Source organism: Ovis canadensis, chromosome 18 (assembly GCF_042477335.2).
Source record: "Ovis canadensis isolate MfBH-ARS-UI-01 breed Bighorn chromosome 18, ARS-UI_OviCan_v2, whole genome shotgun sequence".
Taxonomy (NCBI): Eukaryota; Metazoa; Chordata; class Mammalia; order Artiodactyla; family Bovidae; genus Ovis; species Ovis canadensis.
In genome coordinates, this window is record NC_091262.1 from 74,844,915 (window position 1) to 74,866,638 (window position 21,724).

General features: G+C 34.4%; 1 protein-coding gene across 11 annotated transcripts in view; it reads left to right on the forward strand.

The window, feature by feature from the left end:
* Positions 1 to 21,249, forward strand: part of PAPOLA (poly(A) polymerase alpha) — a 54,486-nt gene extending 33,237 nt beyond the window's left edge. For 2 of the 11 annotated variants that reach the window (XR_011250284.1, XR_011250283.1), the window contains exons 14-23: positions 244 to 363; positions 1,493 to 1,602; positions 3,969 to 4,090; positions 7,117 to 7,259; positions 9,588 to 9,688; positions 9,884 to 10,104; positions 13,789 to 13,851; positions 15,705 to 15,779; positions 17,779 to 18,040; positions 20,980 to 21,249. Coding sequence is in view for 6 of the 11 variants with exons in the window: in XM_069559408.1 (XP_069415509.1) it covers positions 244 to 363; positions 1,493 to 1,602; positions 3,969 to 4,090; positions 7,117 to 7,259; positions 9,588 to 9,688; positions 9,884 to 10,104; positions 13,789 to 13,851; positions 15,705 to 15,779; positions 17,779 to 17,874 (1,051 nt within the window). In the remaining 5 variants the exon portion in view is untranslated. Of the gene's footprint in view, positions 1 to 243; positions 364 to 1,492; positions 1,603 to 3,968; positions 4,091 to 7,116; positions 7,260 to 9,587; positions 9,689 to 9,883; positions 10,105 to 13,788; positions 13,852 to 15,704; positions 15,780 to 17,778; positions 18,755 to 20,979 lie in introns of those variants that run through there. The other 9 variants (XR_011250286.1, XR_011250285.1, XM_069559408.1 and 6 more) reach the window with 5 other exon arrangements.
* The last annotated feature ends 475 nt before the right edge of the window (positions 21,250 to 21,724 follow it).

Here is a 21,724-nt window from a genome sequence, read left to right on the forward strand (position 1 = left end):
TGTAACTTTCCTAGTTTGAAATGTGACTAGATTTGCTTCTCCCTGTGGTTTTTACTTCATTATTTTTGAGCTAGAACATAAGGTTTTAATTTTATCTATGGGAATTGAGACAGTTGAACTGCCCTTGTGTATTTAAGTTATCTTCATATTATAGCTTTATACAAACTTACTTGATTTTGTGCATTTTGTTTTATTTTTTAATTAAAAAATAATTTTCATTAATAATGAGTGACATTTGTTCAGGGTGGGCTTGGTGGAATCAAAAATCCGAATCCTGGTTGGAAGTTTGGAGAAGAATGAGTTTATTACACTGGCTCATGTGAATCCCCAGTCATTTCCAGCACCCAAAGAAAATCCTGACAAGTAAGCAATCCTCTAAAGTCTAGATACCCCATCTTTTCAGCTTTTGCTCATGGAAGTTTTATAGGCAGTTTTTAATAATTCGAGTCACTATTCTTTTGAGCACATCAGGGTCAGACCAGTGAGTTCGAATTCTTCACTTTAGCAATATATTTTCTCCCCTTTTTATAGAGTGGTTTTTAGAATAGCTGCTATATCAAACATCAATCTTTGCTTTTTGATTTTTTTTTACAAAGTGAAAATGCTTTGGTTTGACCTTGCAAAAATTTGTTTTGTTGTGGATTCTGGGACATTAAAAACATAAGTTACTAAAAGCTACCTCTCTTTTAAGGATCTTTTATAGGTTAATTTCCAGTTTGATTGTTGCTGTTTTATTAAGTATATGAAATTCTACTTTGCCTATAACCACTTTATTTGGTGGGCAAGGGGAGTTCTAATAGCTTTTTTTTTTTTTTTTCAAAGATCGAAAATTGGTAAATAGATCACTTAAGTTGGTGGTGTAATAGAATAGCTGTTACTGTTTTTACAGATTAATTTCTTTTGCATTCATGTAAAAGAGTTGCCATTTGAGTTTTTCATAAATTTTTTCTGTTGATGCAATCTTAGTCATTAAAAGACCTATCCATTCAATAGATATATCATTAAATGTTCAAAAGTAGCTGAATCAACCATTATTCTTGTTACTGCTGTGGTCAGACTTCATGCTACCTTTTCAGTAGAGTTTTAAAAGTTTAAGGAATTATATATTAAGGTCTAGTTAAATTTTTATATCTAGACTAGTTTTGTTTCAGATTTTTCTAAATGTCATTAATTTATGTAACTTTCTTGATCATTGTAACATTTGTAACTTTCTTGATCATATGTAACATTCCTTTGATCATTAAAAACACTGGCTATTAGTACATAGATAATGAAGAGGATATTTGTCGTAGGACTCCAGTTTTTTATAAAGCAGTAGAAATACAGAGGGCAGATGTAGAGGAGACAGTTGAGTTTTGGTGGAGTTTGGTTTATAACTGAGTTTGCTTGTGTATTTGTATTCTGAGTTTTTCCATGTACATCAGATTGTGAAGCATATTGATAACTTTTCATGAAATCCTGATAAATTATTGTGATACTCTTTATTTTACAGGGAAGAATTTCGCACGATGTGGGTGATTGGGTTAGTGTTTAAAAAAACAGAAAACTCTGAAAATCTCAGTGTTGATCTCACCTATGATATTCAGTCTTTCACAGATACAGGTATATTTCTCCTTGGATAATCAAAACATGTGCTTGCGTATTTGAATTGTCTTCATTTATACCATAGTAGAATTTGTAATAACTTGGGAATTTGTAATTACTTGGGAATATTTTATAGTGATCATCAAAATAACCTTAATATTTTTGGATTAGGTATTAGTTTCAGTAATATCTAATAACGTTAAATAATTTTTTCCTTTTGTGGTATACCTAAAACAGTTGAATCACTTTAAGTTGCCTATGATTACTTTATGAAATTAGAAATAGCCTGGATATTTGATTCTCTTAAAAGACTTGAGTCTGTGTCTGATTGCCTTAATAGTCCTGAACCTTAGAAAATTTTGAAGCTAAACTTTGGTGAAATGAGGTTATTTATCCTGTGAATTATAGACTCAAGTTTTAATTCATGAATGTGCTTAGTCGCTCTATTGTGTCCGACTCTGCGGCCCCATGGACTGTAGCCCTCTAGGCTCTGCCCATGAGGATTCTCTAGGCAGGAATACTGGAGTGGTTGCCATTTCCTTCTCCAGTTCGTGAATAGGGAATACGATATGAGTTACATTTTGGATTGACCTGAGATAGAAGGTGGTATGGTTTAACTAAAACCTTACTACTAGAAGTAGTTGGCAGAAGCTAAGGTTCTACAGAAGTAACAAATCATGTAGAGATACTTGGACTAGAAAATTTTTTGTGCATTATACCTTGTTGAACTGCTTATCACAGTTTGTACTCATGAGCCATCAAGATTTTATAGCATATTGGGGAAAGAAATATTTGGTTGTCCTGTATCTTGAAACGTTTTAATGGAATACTTTGTGGGATTTTCTAACAAAACAAATGTAACATGTTGAAAACTTAAGTTCTTGCCCTTGTCTCCATGAGATCTGGCAGCTGTGAATTTACAGTTGTTCAAGTTAGAGATCTTGCAGTCTTTGAATCCTGTTTTCCCCATACTTGGTATTAACCTATTAAAAAAAACATCTTATCCCTATTTTCAGAGTACATTGAGATTCTTGCTACTATTTGCTATTTCTACTGCTTTTACCCAAGCCTCTTACCACTGGTCTTTTGGAGTACTGCCATTGTACTTTTCTTATTCTGCCCTTCATCTGTTCTCAGTCAGCATCCAGATGATACTAAGCTAAATCATGTCTCACCTACTAAAAGCATACCCTTCTCACTCTGAATCAGTCCATATCCTTACTGTGGTTTGCAAGCCTTTATGTGACCTAGTCTTCTCATTATGACTCTGATGTCATTTATTTGTAATTGTGTACATATATATATATAAAATTTCTTTATATGTGTATATAAAACTTGTAATAAGTTCAGAATCCTTTATCCCTGTGGCTTGAGGTCAGGAAAGTAATAAAGTAATATTTCCAGTGGGGAGCAACATTCTATAGTCAAAGACAGTAATATTTCTATACAATATTTACATACAGTATAGGTACAAATAGTTCAGCTCAGAATTTGTCTTTGGGGATTTTAGGATTACAGATAAGGGCCTGCGGATCTTCTACTTTTCCTTCTCCCCATGGCCTTTTTGTCATTCCTCAGACATCCCAAGCATGCTCAGGACCTTTTGTTCTTGGTGTTTGCTCATCCTAGAAAGGATCCCACAAGGTACTCTGAGCTTATTTACCAGCTTTCATGTAGTCTCCACTCACATGTAATCTCTCCCTGCTAAGCTTCCTGTTTTCTTCCCCTACTCAGTTTTTTCCTCCATAGCACTTATCACCCATCTGATATGAAATATACATTGCATTTTATTCTGTTTGTTTCTCCACTAGAATGAAGTTTGAGGTTTTTTTGGTTTATTTCCTGCTATATTCCCCATATCAAGAACGTGATATTTTCCATTTGGATACCTTCTGACTTTTGATTTATTGCAGTTGTTACATACTTGGTCTAGAATTTTAAATTATATTGCTAGCATAAATAGAATCCCAGGGACGGGGGAGCCTGGTGGGCTGTCGTCTCTGGGGTTGCACAGAGTCGGACAAGACTAAAGTGACTTAGCAGCAGCAGCATAAATAAGTATGAATTTAAGAAACCTCTTTTCTCCAATTCTGTCACTCCTTGAGGAGTTAACTCTTTTATTACTCTAAGAGTTATTACACTGGAAGAATTAATATATTCTGTTTTTATTCATTATGTATACCTTGTGGTAAAAGACATTTATTAGAGTTTGCTCAGGCAATGAATTATGTCAGATCAGAGATGACATTTTGACCAGATAATTTTACTGATAGGCAGTATTAACGAAGAACGGGTTCCTACTTTAGAATAGCTTCTCATGAATGAGTTTAACTGCCTTTATTAGCATGTTTCTTTTGCTTGTAACAATTTCCTAATTTGTATAGTTTATAGGCAAGCAATAAACAGCAAGATGTTTGAGGTGGACATGAAAATTGCTGCAATGCATGTAAAAAGAAAGCAACTCCATCAACTACTACCTAGTCACGTGCTTCAGAAAAAGAAAAAGGTAAATTTAGAAAGTACTTAAAAAGCATTACTAATCAATGTTTTATGTATCCAGCCTATCAGTATTTCAGAATTTAGGCTCAGTCGATAAGTTGTATTTGAAATACAGATCACAGCATTTTGAAAATCTCTTACATGGGGAAATTCCATTATGTGAAACTTCGCTCCTAATCAGTTACTTACACACACTTCCTTCAGACTTCAGATTAGTTGAAGTACCTCACAGCATTATTTTATGTATATATTTGTGTTCTCTTTTCAGAAATCTCCTCTTCTTACCAGTTTAACATCACACATTAGTATGTGCTTTCTTTTGAAAAGCAAAGAAAGTTAAATTACGTAATATGTAGATCAAGTAAATTACATGACTTTTTAAATGAAAATGATTTTATTTTATAAGAATTGCATGTGCATGTTATTTAAACTTAGAAGTTGTTATAAGCTGACTGGCAGTGGTGACCAGAGGTAATGCTTTGCATTCTGTTCTCCTGTTGCTGATGCTTCCTGTTGGATGACTTTGGTTAGCCACGTTTTTCTTATTTGGACTTATTATAGTGTACTTATTAAAATTTTAGTGCAGAAATAACATTTTTACTTTAAGTGGTTTCCAAAGTGTTTTATTTTTAAAATGAAATACAGCAGTGAAAATACTTGAGCTCGAGGTACATATGTTGGGTTAAAAGTACAGATAGTTAAAAGTACAGATATTCATAGGTTTGTAATATATTTTTTAAGATAGAATACAAAATAAAAGTATGTATTACAGGATAAGGACTGTTACCCTCTGGATGATGGTTTATTATCTGGGCCTGGGATTGGGAAGAAAGGGAAGAAGTTAACACACAGTTCAAGTTCAGGCTCCACTGCCTCCTAGCTGTGAGACTTGGGCAAATTGTATTATAAATATCATGTTCTTGATTTGCCTTAGAATTGTGGTACTTTTGCCTACCTTATTACGTATTTTGTGAGGATAAAATATACCTAAATCTGTAAAATTAGTGCCTGGCACATACTGAATCCTCAGGTTTGTTTCTGTTACCACCACCATCATTATTATTCGTAACATAGAGGTACTATTTTTTTAGGTGTAAAATACATAAAAGTATATTTCATTTTTAAAAATAGCATTTCATTAAAGCCTTCATACACGCTTATTTGTTACTTCTCATGAATTATCAAATTAATCTAGAAAGTGACAAAATATATTTCCTGTTATTGAGCTTATTATTTTTTGTCATAAAGTTAACAGAATTTATCATTATTTTATTTTTAAAATAAAAGTTTGTCCTCTGTACCTTGGTGTCACATTATTAATGGGTTTAAGCAGCTATACTTGCATGTGTGTTTACTGCATACAAAAATATATAACCATTTTATGCGTTTTTAGAAGTGAATGTGCATAATTAGATTATGTTCTTCCATGCTTAGCCATTTTAGTGAAATAGAAATATTTATAAAGGAAGTAATTAGGTTTTCCTGAACCTTTAATTCAGATTAAAAACTGAATTAAAACCTTTAATTCAGATTAAAAACTGAATTAAAACCTTTAATTCAGATTAAAGACTTCTAAAACTCCTGTTTACATGGCAGTGTTATATTTGGAACAACTAGCTTGTAATTAAAGTAAATTAATTTTTTATTCTATTACTTAAGGTAGTATTTAGATAAAATCTTCTCGGTTATAAAATGTATCATTAGTGAGCAGACATTTATTTAGTCCAAAAATTGTATCAAATAGAGTTTAACCACAGTCTCACTGCCGATTTCACCTGTCTCAACATTTTAGTGTATATCTATTTAGACTCTTAGTGCATGTATGTAACCCCAGATCATGTACTTTTTAAGAGGTTTTTAATGATACCTGCTCTTTTGTGACCTGCTTTTTTGAGGTGCTTTCAACTTTGTGACCATTTAGCCAGATTATATTACAAATACTGTCTGGTTGGTATTTCTTTGTATGGCTATAGTATGATTAAATCTCATCTTCCCCATTTGGTCAGTATTGATTTATATTCACAAGTGGTATCTCTGAGGCATTCACTCAAAGATTAGGTTATCTTGTCATTTGGGAAGTGGAGTAGGTATACATCCCTTGTACACACACACAGGCATACACATACATATGGGGTATGAGTTTTTTTTAATAATGCAAATTACCTCCATTAAAATGTTTCTGTAGGTGAGTGAACACAAACTAAAAGTGTTCTGAAAAAAATGAAGAAATCAATTTGATGTTATAATAGTGCTGATTGCAGAAACAGAAACTTTAAGTTAATCTAAAATCAGCTTTTATCCCAGAGCACTGTTTATAGTTTTTTAGCTTTTGGTTTTCCTGCAATGAGAACTTATTTTGAATGCTTTGTTAAGAGTCAGGACCAACATTTGGATTTACATGTGGTCATTAAGTTTTCAGGAAATTATTTTTGGTTTTATTTTAACAGGATAGTTTATACTATTAAATATACCGTTAAAATCCTAAGCTGCAGATAGAGCTTTGGCAATCTCTTGCTTTTCAGAGAGGTTCATACAAATAACTAGGAATAGGCACTGAATTGTACTACTTGATGATTTTTTTTTTAATCAACACATTTTTTATCTTTGTTGTAGAACAATTTGAACTCTACAAACGAAAAATTACTTCTAATCCCGCTAGCCAGAGATACTCATTGTTGCTATCATCTTTTACTGTTGAAGTGTGTGTGTGTGTTTATAGTCCTCTAACTTAAGTTACGTGCATCTTATTTAAAGTGCTTTTTAATTTGAGGTGTGTCTTACATGGTTTGTATGTTTAATATATCATTCCTCCCCCACCCCCCACCCCCCGAGGAACTGTAGTTAAATTGAGGACCCTAAGAAGTCAGAAAGTATGTGTCCCAAATCTGCCTTTTATATTTTGGCATGACACTTCTGGTTATCCTAACCTTATTGATTTGTGCTTTTCAGTAGAAGTCATTTTAAAGGATGTTCATGTTTCAGAGATCTGGATAACATAAAGGTATAATTGACTAAATACTGTATTAATTGCAGCATTCAACAGAAGGCGTCAAGTTGACACCTCTGAATGACAGCAGCCTCGACTTGTCTATGGACAGTGACAACAGCATGTCTGTGCCTTCACCTACTAGTGCTATGAAGACCAGTCCGTTGAACAGTTCTGGCAGCTCTCAGGGGTAAGGACAAAGGGAAGGGAAGTGGAGTGGCTGTTTGAATAACCAATTTCTTAAGTTGAAATACCTACTGCCTGTGGTGAACTACATGGTGTGCTAAGGAGAACCACAAAGAGGGACGCAGTCGCATTTCTGTCCTAGAGATGCTTAATCACCTACGTAGCAGGGGGTAAATATCTGAAAATACTGGCGATCTTCCAGAGAAGATTTATGTGGGCTTTTTTTAGTGGAAATTTCTTTTGAAGAATTGTCTCTTCAAGAGCATGTAAAGCAGCTTCCCTGATAGCCCAGTTGGTAAAGAATCCCCCTGCAATGCAGGAGACCCTGGTTCAATTCCTGGATTGGGAAGATCCCCTTGGAAAAGGGAACGGCTGCCCACTCCAGTATTTTTGGGCTTCCCTCTAGGTTCAGCTGGTAAAGAATCTGCCTGCAACACGGGAGACCTGGGTTCGATCACTGGGTTGGGAAGATCCCCTTGGAGAAGGGAATGGCTGCCCACTCCAGTATTCAGGCCTGGAGAATTCCAGGGGCTGTATAGTCCATGGGGTTGCAAAGAGTCAGACATGACTGAGCATCACAAAGCAGCTAAACATTTTTATCTTGAAGAAAAAACATGGCTGTGGTGGCAAAAATTAGAACGAAAAAGCCATATTTATGTTTTAACTTCTGTAAATCTTCATAGTGTATCATCGCTGATTTTTTTTAATGGATATACTACTGTATTTTCAAAGGGAGCTGTTTATTGTAGATTTGGGGGGCGCTGCTGGTATTTTAAATGGTGATGGTTACATTGATCATTTGTTTAGTGAGTTGGTACTTAAACCAGGAACACTTTTCTAAATGCATGTTATATATATTGTTTTTTGAAAAGAGCAGTTTTAAAAATTGAGTTGTTAAGGTATATTGTGAAATAATAGCCAGCAGCAAAGATGCAGGTTGGGATGAATCTTTGGATTAGCATGAAGCAGAAAATGCCAAGGTGCAGTAGATGACGGGGATTTAGTTTTCTTCTCTTTGGCTTTGAATATGTGATGTGTTTTTAGGCCATTCATACATAATCTGAAGTCTTTGGGCATCAGCCTGGTCCTTAAATCTTGCAGTTTTAAAGCAATTCTGCATTTGTATAGCATTAACTTCCAGATTCGTATTTTTAATGGTTTCATCTGGGGGTTTTTTGTTGTTTTTTGAGTGAAGAAGCAAAAATTTTAATAAGAATTTTGGAAGTTGTATAAAAACCTTTGTGTACTTTGAGTTTTTTCACATGTATGTAAAATAGATCTTTGCTCAACCATTTACTATGTACTATCCTTTGCTATTTTATTTGCTATTTCAGGTTTTCTCTTGTATCTGTGGTGGTTCTCTTTTATTCTTTTCTGTTTAATCATTAGATGCTTGTGCCTTTTCAGGGCTCTCCTTTAGTCCTTTATGCCTTCTCTGTATTCGCTTTGAGGGTGTGGCATCACCCACTCCCTTGACCTCATGTCCTCCCATGTACCAGTGAGCTCAGAACTTTAATAAGCTGACTGCTCTCGCTGCTTGTGCGTGTCTTGTAAGCATCAGAAACCCAGGTCCTCTAGTTTTGCCCACCTTGACATGGTGTTCAGCAATTGGAGAGTGTAAGTTATAGTGGAGGGAGAGTGAGTAACAGGAGATACAGGGTTTACTTGAGAGAGAAAAGTTAGAGATAGGAGAGTGAAGGAGGGGTGATTTGAGTTTCCTGAGACAAAGGGTGAGTGGGATCCGGAACACTGAAGGAGAGATTGGGTTTTGAGATCATTTGTTGTTTTATCTGGGCCACTGGATGGCCTTTTAGGATTTCATGAACCCTTAGGTTTTGCACGTCGAATCTTATTTCTCAGACCATTTTCTTGTTTTACAGCTTTTGATGGTATTTTTTTATACCCCAAATCATTTAAGTCAGTTACCCTAAATCAAACAAGAACAGATCTTTTTTTTAGCTCTTCTAATATGGTAGTCATTGGCTATATGTGCCAGTTTAATTAATGTTAAATGAAACCAAACATTCTGTTTCCCATTAGCTGTATTTCACATGCAGAGTAGCTACCTGTGTATAGTGGTTACCATACTGGTTAGGGTAGATATAGATCATAGCTACAAAAATTCTGTTGAGCAGCACTGTTTTAAAATGTTTCTGTGCTTTTGATTGTTGATTATATTTTGTTAGTTACTGATGTATACATATGTATGAGAAATAAAACGAAAGAATCAATCATTTACTTTAAAAATAACTTCACATATTAGATTTTGTTACTGAGTTTTATATATCTCTTTGCTCTTTTTCACTTTTTAATTTTTGTTCCCCATTTTTAGCAGAAACAGTCCTGCTCCAGCTGTAACAGCAGCATCTGTGACCAACATACAGGCTACTGAAGTTTCTGTGCCACAAGTAAATTCCAGTGAAAGCTCAGGGGGTAAGGAGATGCCAGATAAGGAAATACTTACATTATATTTGGTTTTAGCCTTCATTTTGAAAAATGGCTTTGTTTGTTATGTAGTTTGAATTTAGTTTTTTAATACCATTGTTTTTATTTCCCTGTAGAGTTAAAAAACTTGTAACTTGGTGTTCTGTAATTTAGTGCTTATGTATTTATATACTTACTACTTAGGTACATCGAGTGAAAGCATTCCTCAAACTGCCGCACAACCAGCCATTTCATCACCACCAAAGCCTACGGTCTCCAGAGTTGTTTCCTCAACACGTCTGGTAAACCCATCACCGAGACCTTCAGGAAATGCAGCAGCAAAGATACCTAATCCTATAGTAGGAGTCAAGAGGACATCCTCACCTCATAAAGAAGAGAGCCCCAAGAAAACCAAAACAGAAGAGGTATCTATATTTAGTCAGTCTTGAGAATAACCACCTGGCCCGTTTTGATATCCAGTGGAAGAAAACCTTGTGAGCTCAAATTGAGAAGCAGTAAGGAGGACAGCTCTTAGATCGTTTTAGATAGTGCTCCAGTGCTGCGGTTTGCTCTTTTACCCTTTGCCGCTCTTTTCAGTAGCTCACTCTTTCATACAGCTGTGTTTCTTGTTTAAGTTTCTGTGCCATGTCTAGGCTGTAACACGCCTTAGCATGGGTTTGCATGTCATCTTCACGTATTGCTCTCTCATAGTTGCGTCTTTCACAGGTGCCAGTTCTTCAGTAGTCCCTTTGCAGACAGTTTTCTGCTTCTGTACTCTGTATTCCAGGTGGAGTTTTGGAGCTTCTGCACTGTACTTGGTATCAAAGGGTCACTGAGAGGTTCTCAGGGAATTCTTACTGAATGCCTGGCCATAAGTTGCCACATCAGATTAGTTTTGGTACCTTGAATGATTGTGATTATATCCTCCAGCCCTTTAGGAAATTTTCTAATAGTACTTCCATTTTTCACAGTGGTTGGTTTACCTCATCAAAGTCTCAGTTTTAGGAAAACTGTTAGAAGTGTACATTGATTTTGGTGTTTATCTTAAAATAGAAGTAGCCTTGTAACACACTTTCATTGTTTCCTGGAATTACTCTTACTGTGTTTTCCTGTTAAATGAGGCATTCACCATTGTCCCAGAGATGACAGCCCAAGACAACAATTTTGTGAAGATTTTTGGCTGATAACTTGTTATTTACGAACCTCCTCGTTAACGTGAAAGTTTCTTTAGAATGGTGGCAAGAAAGGAGGGGTCTTATATAGTGATTTGATTTTTAATGGTGAAAGATTATTATTGTTATTCCAAGCTTAATCTGAACCCTTTTGGTTTAGATTTTTTGGAAACAGTCACTGTTAACTAAATATGAATAATTTAATGAATTTTGTCACTCTGACAATGCTAAATGAGAATGAAAAATGGGTATATCATGTTTTGTACCATGTATTCTGAAACACATCTGTCTCTGTAATATCTCAAGGCAAGTTGATTTTCAGCCTCAGTTTTTTAGATTTTGTTGTTTTGATTTTGCTTTTTAAAATACAGATTTTAGGGCTTCCTCCAAATACACGGAATCAGACTCTCCAAGAATTAGACCTACTAATGTTTTTATTAAAGACCCCAGTTCTACATGATACTGTTGTGCAGCAACCTAAGAATATAGTTTTGATGTAATACCACTTTCTGTCTAGTGATGCTTGTTTGGAGTTGTCAGAGCATTTCACAATTCATGTTTCTTTTTGCCTGTAAGGTATACGTAAGCATAACTCTAGATACCTATCATTCTGTTGCTTCATGTTAATGGCCTAATTCCTTTCCCTGTGAGAGTTCCAAAATATGTATCAGCACAATACTTAAAATTTCATTTGTGCTTGCCTTGGTAGGAAATACTCTTGTTTCATGTCTAGTTCAGAGAGGCAATAGGAATATAGAATTTTTTAACGTCATACAGAAAAATTTAAATATGCACATGAGATCATTTAATTTTTAAATAAAAATTCAAATATATACAAGAGTACCCATCATGCAATTTCAAGTGAATTCAGCCAGTCCCTGTACCCTTAATTCTTTTTGCTTTCCATTTCTGCTGTACTTGGATTATTTAGATGCAAAATTCAGGCTTCAGTCACATTATTTCATTAGTATTTTTAAAATCATGTATCTAAAAGGTAATAATTACAGGAAAGAAATATAAGGAAAAAAAGCCCACCTTAAAAAAAATGAGCAATCAGATATCTAGTGAGTACTCAAATGCCCATGATTGTGTCATTGATTTTTTTAGTAGTTTTTGTTTATCAAACTCTGTAAGATCCTTAATTGATTTTTCTTAAGTATCTTTAAAAATACAGGTTCAAAAAAAATAAATAAAAATACAGGTTCATTGCTGCCCTCTCCTCCGTATAATCTTTTGTTTTATGTATTTTCTCACAGTTTGCATCTTACTTAGGACAGCTTCGTGGAGTTGACTAACAGAAGTAGAATTTTAAGATAATGAATGGATCTTAGAATTTTAGGTTTTCTCATAGACTGATCTCCTTTCCCAAAAGAGGAACTTGAGGTTCAATAACCTTCCCATTTATAACACTAATGAAAGTCAGAGTAAGGATTAGAACTCAGGCCTAAATGTCATGGTGCTAAAGGTGAAAAAGTCTGTTACAGATGCTTTGATTTTGAAGGTCTCCTACTAGGTGCTTCGTTATTTGTTAATGAGTACTTAGTATTAGAGGTTTGAGTAAACCAGAAACAAACACTGGCTTACTCAGTGATGTACTAACATGTGTACAGATATGTTAGGTATCGTCAGGTAGTTTAGTTTTACTTTTTGCTTAATTTTTATCATATGCTAAATCTTTTTGGTAGAAATGTAAAATAAATATAGAAAAGGTTTGCCTTATCACCTGAATTCTATGGCTAAATGCTGTTCTGTATGTGTATATATATGTGTGTAGATATGTATATATATAATTTTTAAGTTATGGAAAATTTCAAACATATACGAAATTGTAATGAACAAGTTATGTTTATGTCACTCAAGTGTTAACAGTTAACAACTCAGGGCCAGTCTCGTTTCATCTACAAATCTACTCTCTTGCCCATTGTTATGAAGCAAATCCCAAGCATGTCGTTTCAATCATAAATATTTGTGTGATTTTATATTGGTAAATATACTGATAACGTTTATGTATATGTATGTATACATATATATGTATACACCTATCTTATATTTACTGATAGTAATAATAATTCTATAGTGTCACATAGCCAGTCAGTATTGAAATTTGCCCAGTTGTGACTTAAGTTACTATTTTTTAAGTTTGTATGTTTGCAGTGTACAAATAAAAGTCCTTAAGGGAATTGGTTGATACTGGTGTTAAATCTTTTCTGCTCTGTAAGTTAGCTGTGTTTCTTATGTCTTGTTTTAAAGCCACATTTACAAGTAAATTTCAGTTCTACCTAGTAAGGAGCGCAGAGAAGTCAGGGTCAAAATTGTTTTTCTTAGGAAAGTGGTGTTTATTCCAAGTCACTTGCTACGGGAATGAGGAAATACAGCCGTTTTCGGTTTCTCATTTCTCCTCTTTACCAAAAATAAGTTGTTTGTTTTAAATAGAATTATAATAAATTAGGGAGGAAAGAAAGACCTGAGAACATTTTTCAGGCTTCCTCCAGGTTGTTAAACACTAAGCCAAGGGGATTCTGTGGTTAAGTTTGGGAAAATTAAAAAGAGACAGTCTTCCTATAGCTTCTCAGAACCTTTTATGTACTAATATATATGAATCTCCCAAAAAGGAGGTGATAGTATTCCAAGTTCCTATGTTTGATCAATGAGCTCTTTTTTTCTCTTCCTTACAAAAAAGTATTCTATGAACTCCATAGTTTGGGGAATATACTTCTGTCGATGACTGATTAACAATGACAGTGTTCCTCATGTTCTTTTTAAAGCCGAATCTGTTAACACGAAAAAAAAAATTTAAGCAAACCAGCAATCTATTTTAAGGACATACTTGATCTTACAGGTTAATTATTTTATACTTTAAAAATTTTTATAAATCATTGGCAAAAAGCAATCTAAATTTTCGTTTTAGAGAATAAAGCTTTTTTTTTTTAAAAACAGGATGAAACAAGTGAAGATGCTAACTGTCTTGCTTTGAGTGGACATGATAAAACAGAAACAAAGGTATACTAATTTAGCCTCAGAATTCATGTTCAGTTACTAGTCCAGAAGGTATGATGGGAATGTCTTTAGAGCACTGCGCTGCATTTTGTTCTACAGGTTTTAGGTTATTTTCAGTATTGTGTTCAGAGATGTGTTTGTTCCTTTTTAATACTCATTTATGGCATTGAAAATGAATTTCTCAAGTATATGAAGTCCTCCTAGAGGTGGGGGTATCTGGTGGGCACTAAATGGAATAGCATAGTGAGATGTTCCTGCCTGTAATGGAATTTGTATTTAAGTAGAGAAGATAAGAGATAGATGTGGTTGATTACATTAAAATGAAAGCAGTTGATGGTGATGAGAGGCAAGACTACAGAAATAATAAAGACATCACAGAAGGGAGAACAGAGTATTTGGAGTGATCCTTGAAGGATTCATAGGGTTTGGGGTAGTGTAAGATGAGAAGGTCATCTCACTCTTGAGGTGAGAGTGTGGTATATTTACAGAGCCGGTTTTTGGCACACAGCTCTGGCTAGAACCTGGGGTGCAGGGGGCTTGAATCAAGGTAGACGGGATGGGAAAGATTGGTGTAGCCAAGTATTAGATTTTGAATATAATTTTTTTCAGAAATTGAAGCGTACTGAAGGCTTTTAACTTTATTCTCCTTGTAGAAAAATTGCAAATCTTCCTCCTTACCCGCAAATTATCTAGATCGATAGGTTAGCAAATATTATTTTGGTGTCTATAGGTTTTGTTTGTGCCTACATATACCAGTGCCTTCTGCTTTCAAATCTTTATTCACTCTGTAAAGCAAGAAAAATAGTTATGCCATTGAGTCATCTGTAGATATTATTTATAGCTGCATTGAATGCTATTTTAAGGCTGTTAAACCCTATTTTATTCAACTAGTTGCCTATTAGCAATTATTTCTGTTAAAAAAGGGAAATTGCCCTTTGCTACAGTGTTGACTGTAGCTAAATACCTACCATCCATTTATGTTTGTTTTATTAGGATAAATTAATGAAAGAGCAATTACTGGGACAAACAGGTGTTTTTAAAAGTTGATATGTGTTGCTAAGGTATGCTTCAGAGAGACTGCACTCCTCCATTGCTACTACACTATTTACCGTTTTCAGTGTCATAGGAGAAATTTGGTATTTTGTAGTTTTATTATTGTATATATTTTATAGAAATTCACATTTTTGTATGTTTATTTTCACTTAAGTGTACGTATCTCTGTTATTTTTTGTGCACTGCTTTGAAAAAGGCTAGGGCAGTGGAATGACACAGTTCACCCTGTATTTTCTGGTGATTTTCAGAGTAGAATTAGTGCATTGGTTATCTAGAAGGGGAATAGAAACCAAAAGGAAGGAGGACTGTTTTAGAGACATTTTCTTCTTTTAATTAAAGGCCTGAGAACAGTTTTTGTGCTTCTCGGTAATTTAATAATACTGAATTGGTTTTTTTTTTTTTTCACATAGCTTAACCTGAGCTTGGGTTTATACTCTGTTAATTATTGTCCGGGCAACATTTCATAATATGCATATATGTGTCTTTAATTAGTGCTTGTTTAAAATGTCCAAGATGAAGTTAGTTGGAAAGTCATGAGAAATTTTGACCATGCCTTATAAAGTTTAAGTAGGCAAATAGAAATTCATGTGTTATCTGAAATGGTTAAATAACCTACGAGGTTTTTTTTTTTCTTTTGATGATTAACCATTTGATGTGATAGATGGTTTTGTAATGTAGTCACATCTTTCTCTTGATCCCTCCTGTCTTCCAATTTGTCTTTTTTATTAACCACCAAACCCAGTTATGTTTTTTTTTATCATTTTTTTAAGTCTCTTTCCTCCCCCGTCCTCTTTGTCTCACAGGAACAACTTGATACAGAGACAAGTACAACTCAATCAGAAACCATTCAGACAGCGACTTCTCTGTTGGCCTCTCAGGTACTAAGTGCAAAAAGCAAGGGGAATTTTATAAATGTTGTTAAGATTAGTGTCGTATAATTAATTAAAGTGAGTACATCAGAAATTTATTTATCTTTTTGAAAGTAAGTGTTCACCTACAAATCTATTTATAGTATTCAGAGGTGGAGCACTGGTTGTGATGAAACGTTGTTTTGCACAGTCAGGATGCTGACTCATCCCCTTTTTATATTATTTGACATTGCGGATCATTTAAATCCTCACTGCACAATATGCAGTCTTCACCTGGAGGTTTTGTTATAAGTCAGAGAGTGAACTTTAAATTAGAACTTAAAATCCTTCTTCATAGATTGCTTTTAAAATGTTTTATTTTCAAAATGTGTTTCTGCTTCACTTTTCACTTCTGCTTTTCAGTTATTTATTTAGTGTAATCCATAGTTCTTTAAAGCTGTTTTTTCATTTGTCCTAGAAATTCTACTGTGGACAGTCCCTTGCGTACAGTAGACACTTGGACTCTTTTCATTAATTTGTGAACCTTCATTTTGTTTGTGAAATAATTGTTTTCTTCTCGAATCCTTTCAAATTGAAAATACTCCAAAGTCTAGGTCAGGCTCTGACATCAAGTAAATACTTGCTTTAAGTAGACATTAAACTGGTTAACCTCCACAAAGCTGCTGCCCAGTGGTGCTGCGGGACTGGGAGGACAGTCGGACTGTGCTGCTTTGTGGCTCAGTTATTTCAGCGTGAGAATTTTGAGATGAGTTTTTGCTGGCTGTTAACCTTCGTAGTTCCAGTTGATATAAATGCTATGATTACTTTCTGAAATGTTTTATTTTCATAACCTTTAGCTAAATAAAAATTTTGTGGGGTGGAGTGGAGTAATTCCAACATTAGGAAGTATTGTACTTGATACTGATACACAAACTTATTTATCAAAATTCAGTTTTGTGATTGTGACTGCATGCCTTTTGGTTAGCCACATTAATCTCTAGGGAACTATTTTCATAGTTTGTTTTGTTGACTTCATCCCTCTAGTGATTCATACCCTTGGGTGTTTGCCTTTTAGATGTTTTTATAAGGAATTAGAATTTTCTTTCTAATGAAAAGATCCCTAGCACCATTGAGAGAAAAATCACCAAGTTATATATATGATATAAAAAGTCATGTCGATTAAAAAAATTTTTTTATCTTTATTTGGTGATAGAAGGGAGGTATTAATATTGTGACTGTGCCTAACAATGAATCTTTGAGATTAACTTGAAATATTTACAGATGAAATGATAGGATCTCTGGGATTTGCTTCAGAATAATCTGGGAGTAAAGGTGGGAGAACAGTGGATTGGCTTTGAAGTCGGTAATGAATACATGGGCATTCATGATATAAGGCTCTACTTCTGTGTATGTTTGGAATTTTCCATAATTAAACAATTAAAAATGCCATCTTGTTTTTTTTTGTTGTTAAAAAGGCTTTGTGAGTAATTGTTTTTAACATAATAAAGCCACCCTAAATTTTGAATAAATCAAATTGTTGCTCAGTTGTGTAGATTTTAATTTTAATTGACAGTGTCAGAAAATAATACATTCACTGTTAACTGCTACTGCTGCTCCTGTGTGTAAAGTGAACTTTAAGTATTCTCCCACATGGTGGTGCTCCAGTGCCAGTTAATATGACTATTAGTGCTCTAACTGAACATGAACTTAATAAGTGTATGATAGGTTATTGTTTGGAAGACTGTGTTTATTAAGTTGTTTTTGAATTTACTTAGTTTTTGTATATTGCTTAAAATGTTATCAAAATATTGGTCCTTATTTGAAAATTTCTACAAGTGTTAAAACAATTCTGTAGTAATAGTCATTTTTTGGTGTGCTCCATTTTAACAACATTTTAGAGTGTTTTTAAGATTTTAATTCTTATGAGAAGGCCCTCTCCATTTCTTAGGAAGTAAAGCAGTGAAAAATCAATCCCATTGATAAGTTACAGTACTTTGAACAATGTTGTGTTCTTTGCTTTTATTCTCAGAAAACATCCAGTACAGACCTTTCTGATATCCCTGCTCTCCCTGCAAACCCTATTCCTGTTATCAAGAATTCAATAAAACTGAGATTGAATCGGTAAAAACAACCTCAGGGGTCCAGAAACAATGTCTGCCAACTCAACCTGTTGTCTTCAAATGCTAAAAAAGGAGAACGGAGGGTACAAGACTAGACATGACTGAAAGTGGATTGAGGGTTTTTTTGTGACCTCCCTTACTGGGCTAATCAGCACTTGATCGGAAGTCCAGGTTAGTATGTGAAGCCAGGAGTACCATTATTATTGTGTTAGCAACAGTTGCATTAACTATTTCAAAAAATTACTGCCTTTTAAAAAAAAAAAAAACCTCCAGCTCTGTTTGTATTCATAATCGACATCTGGACTGGGCTTATGTTTGCTGCATTGTTTGGAAAATTTGCAATACAAACTGGCATAAGAATTCTTTATTCTGATGATGCACTTTTATGTATTTTTTATTATTATTAGAAAGTAGAAATAATTTTAGATTTTCAGCTTGATGGATTTTCATTTTTTCCTGAAGAATTTCCTTTACCATTAGTCTTCAAATTGGATGCCGTTGCGCAGTGATGTACTGTTATGCTTCAGAGAAAGGATAAGAGTACATCTAGGTCAGTCCCTCTGAGGTAGCTGTAACCTTTAAAAATGAAATGTCAACACTAGGGTATATATTTGACATTGAAAGAAAAATTAGGAAATACTTCGTTTTGATGGGGTCATGATTAAGAAATGATATTGGTTTTTATTTATAGAATTGTTTAGAGTGCATACAAATCAGCGATCAGCCAGCGAATATTTTTCTTTGAGCTTGTTAAAGCTCCATATTCTTTTGCCTTCAATCTGTTGTCTTTGAAACCAAGCTTTTTGCTCCCTCCCTCTTCTTCCCTCCCCCGACCCCTTTTGCTTGTATGTGTAAGGTAGGACTTCTTGCATAAAAAAAACAAAATGCCAGTATTTTCTTAAGCCATGATGTGTAACCAGTGACTCTGTGGCTATATGGCACAGAACACTAAATTTTGGTCCCATGGCTGAAACTTTAGGGTGACTAAAAATAATGCCTGTGAAACATGACATCTATCTTGGATGGCCGTTTGATCTCTAAATATGAGGAATTTTGTACACTCCACAGAACTCCTGTCTATAGCAGAGTTGATTTTCAATATTAAATGTGGGCAAAAACACATTTTCTCCAAGAATTTTAAACTAATTTTTATTTTTAAATGGTTGACCAAAACTTGTCAGTAAATTTTACATGTAGAAACATTTAAAAATCATTTCTAGCAAGCACTTGACATCTAGTCAGCTCTCTACTCCTTTTTCCATTTTGTTTTATCCTATCAGTAAATAATTCCTCATAATTAAGCAGCAGAGCATTCATCTTTACAAATATATGAGGAAGCCAGATGTTGATAAACTTATTCTTTCTTAATCTGGACAAAGTAAACCTAACATTTTTCTGGTGAGCATGTTTTATGAATCCTCCATTGTGCTCCATTCTGTCACATGTGCATTTTTCATGCTAAACTGCAATTACTTAAACTCTTCCCCGTTCCCTCTAAATTAATTTTCCAAAGTTGGAGTCTAGTCTTTTCCCCCTTAGGCTATGCATTAATTGAGGCTTTCTTTTCACCATACTTTTTGTAATGTCTAGTATACAGTATTTCTACTTCCCACATCTTTGCTCTGCACAGTCACCTTGCCCTTCCTCCCACCACCTAAGAAGATAAGATGATCAGACTAACAGGTGAAGTCTACAAGGTGTCTGTGTGTTTTGTGTAGCTTCAGAGTTAGATCGAAATTGCCAGGCACAGATTTAGTCTTGTCATTTTGTTTACACATTGGGGAAAAAGAATTCAGTTTATTAAACGTTTCATGTAACTGCACCCAAGTTTTGCCAAGCTGGGAACTTGGACCTTTTCTGTGTAGTGACTTTTTAATTCTAGTTTTCATAACCTGGAGATCAGACTGTTGCTTTCGCATGATGTACGTAGTGTCTCATGACTGGAGTTTGCTTTGTTTTATAGTATCTGTACTCCTTGTATTTTTCAAGAGCTATTTTGTAAACAGATGATGTATTTCTCCATTGAAAACACAATAAAAAAAAAAAAAAACAGCACAATCCCACAGTTGGCTGGTTTCTTTTGACTGACTTTTTTTTTTTTTCCCAGTGATACCATTATTGCTACTTGTAAGTTATAGTATAGCTCTAAGTGAAGATTTGCTGAAGAATTTACTTTTGTTACTTTCAGGAAAGCTCTATATCTGATTAATTTTTGCCATTAGTAGCAGCCTAATAATAATAATTGATACCTCACATAATCAGGTATTTGTTTTTCATACAATTGATCATTAGGGAGGAAAACATGAATATAGTACTTGATAATTAATTTTCAGCTGACCCATCCTCCAGAATACTTGCTCTGTTTGTATAGACACCGTCTCTTTTCTTTGTATTTATTCCATGTAGATAGCAGTGTACGTACTGCTGCTGTGCTTCCTTTCAAAGCTGGTGGTTTTCAAAGCATTTGGTGCTTTATCTCTAATGTCAGCAGGTGGCACTGTTGTTTTTCAGTGAATTTAGGATCCTGCATTTCTCATTTTATTAAACGCAGATCAGATTCTACTTTTCTTAAATCTTTAAATGGTCAACAAGGCATACATAATTTACGGATTAGGAATGAGCTTTGTGTGCATGTGGTGGTCAGCTTTTGGGTATGGTTATCTTAGGTGCTTTGGGTGGAGGGATTGACATTCTTACGTTAAATTATTTCAAGGGATGTGCAGTTGTGCATATTTTCATCCCTGAAACTCCAGATTCTAATACCTTTACTATATGTAAAAATAATATATGATTGCAGTGTGGAATAACCTTTTATCAAGGAACATTTAACTTTTGGGACTATTCAGTAAAAGAGAAACTTGTTAAAAACCCTTGACTGCATTGTTAACACCTGCAGAATAGAGCTTACCACACCTACTGTGATAAGACGCCAACGGGGAACTGGATATCGCAACCTTGGGAGTTTTGTCACCACATAGCCTTTTGACATTTCATGCATCTTGCTGAATTAGTAAAATGATAATTGAAAATGTGTTTTGTGGTTCTGGGTATATTCTGGAGTAAAGTGTGTATTTTTCTAATTAATACCTCTGTTTTTTTTCTCCACACAGAAAAATGTTTTAGAGCTCTGCATAGTATTAATTCTGGCTGCACTCAAGGTGGCAATAAATGATCAGCAGCTCCAAGTAGTAATTGATATATAAAAGGATAAATCATTAATATACACAAACTTGTAGACCAAGCCCTGGAAATATTAACTGTTCGTGCGCTTCAGTGCACTTAAGCAGAAAGATAAACTGTTTACCTAAAAAGGCATTGAACAGTCCTTTGGATATACTTTGGCCTATTTTAAAATAAAAGAATAGTACAAGGAAAATTAATTGCCTTTTACCCTGAATTGTATGTTTTGCTTTTTTTAAAAAAATTCTCCACTTTATTTCTTTTCTGTTAGCTTTTCTTCAAACCAAAATCACACATGGGTGCTGTCTCAATTGCAGACCTGAACTTGGGGTGGGGGGGGCGGAATTGTGTGTTCTGTAATAAACATGACCTTCAGTCATAGAGAGACAAGTGGTCTGTTTAATTATGTGTAATATGTTTCTCATTTGTAAAATCAATTTATTCATCCTTACTCCATACTTGTCAGTTTGAAAATTCTTGTGACATTTTATGTAGGTTTTGGCACCAAGAACGATGGCATCAGTAGTCCTGAGCCATGTATCGCAGAAGTGATTGTATGTACTTAATTCTAGAAATGATTGCAAATACTTAGAAAGTCATTTCAACTTCAGCTTTTCTTCGTTAGAGACATGCTTTTGTCTTAATGTTCTGGGAAATTCATTGCAGCTGATCAAA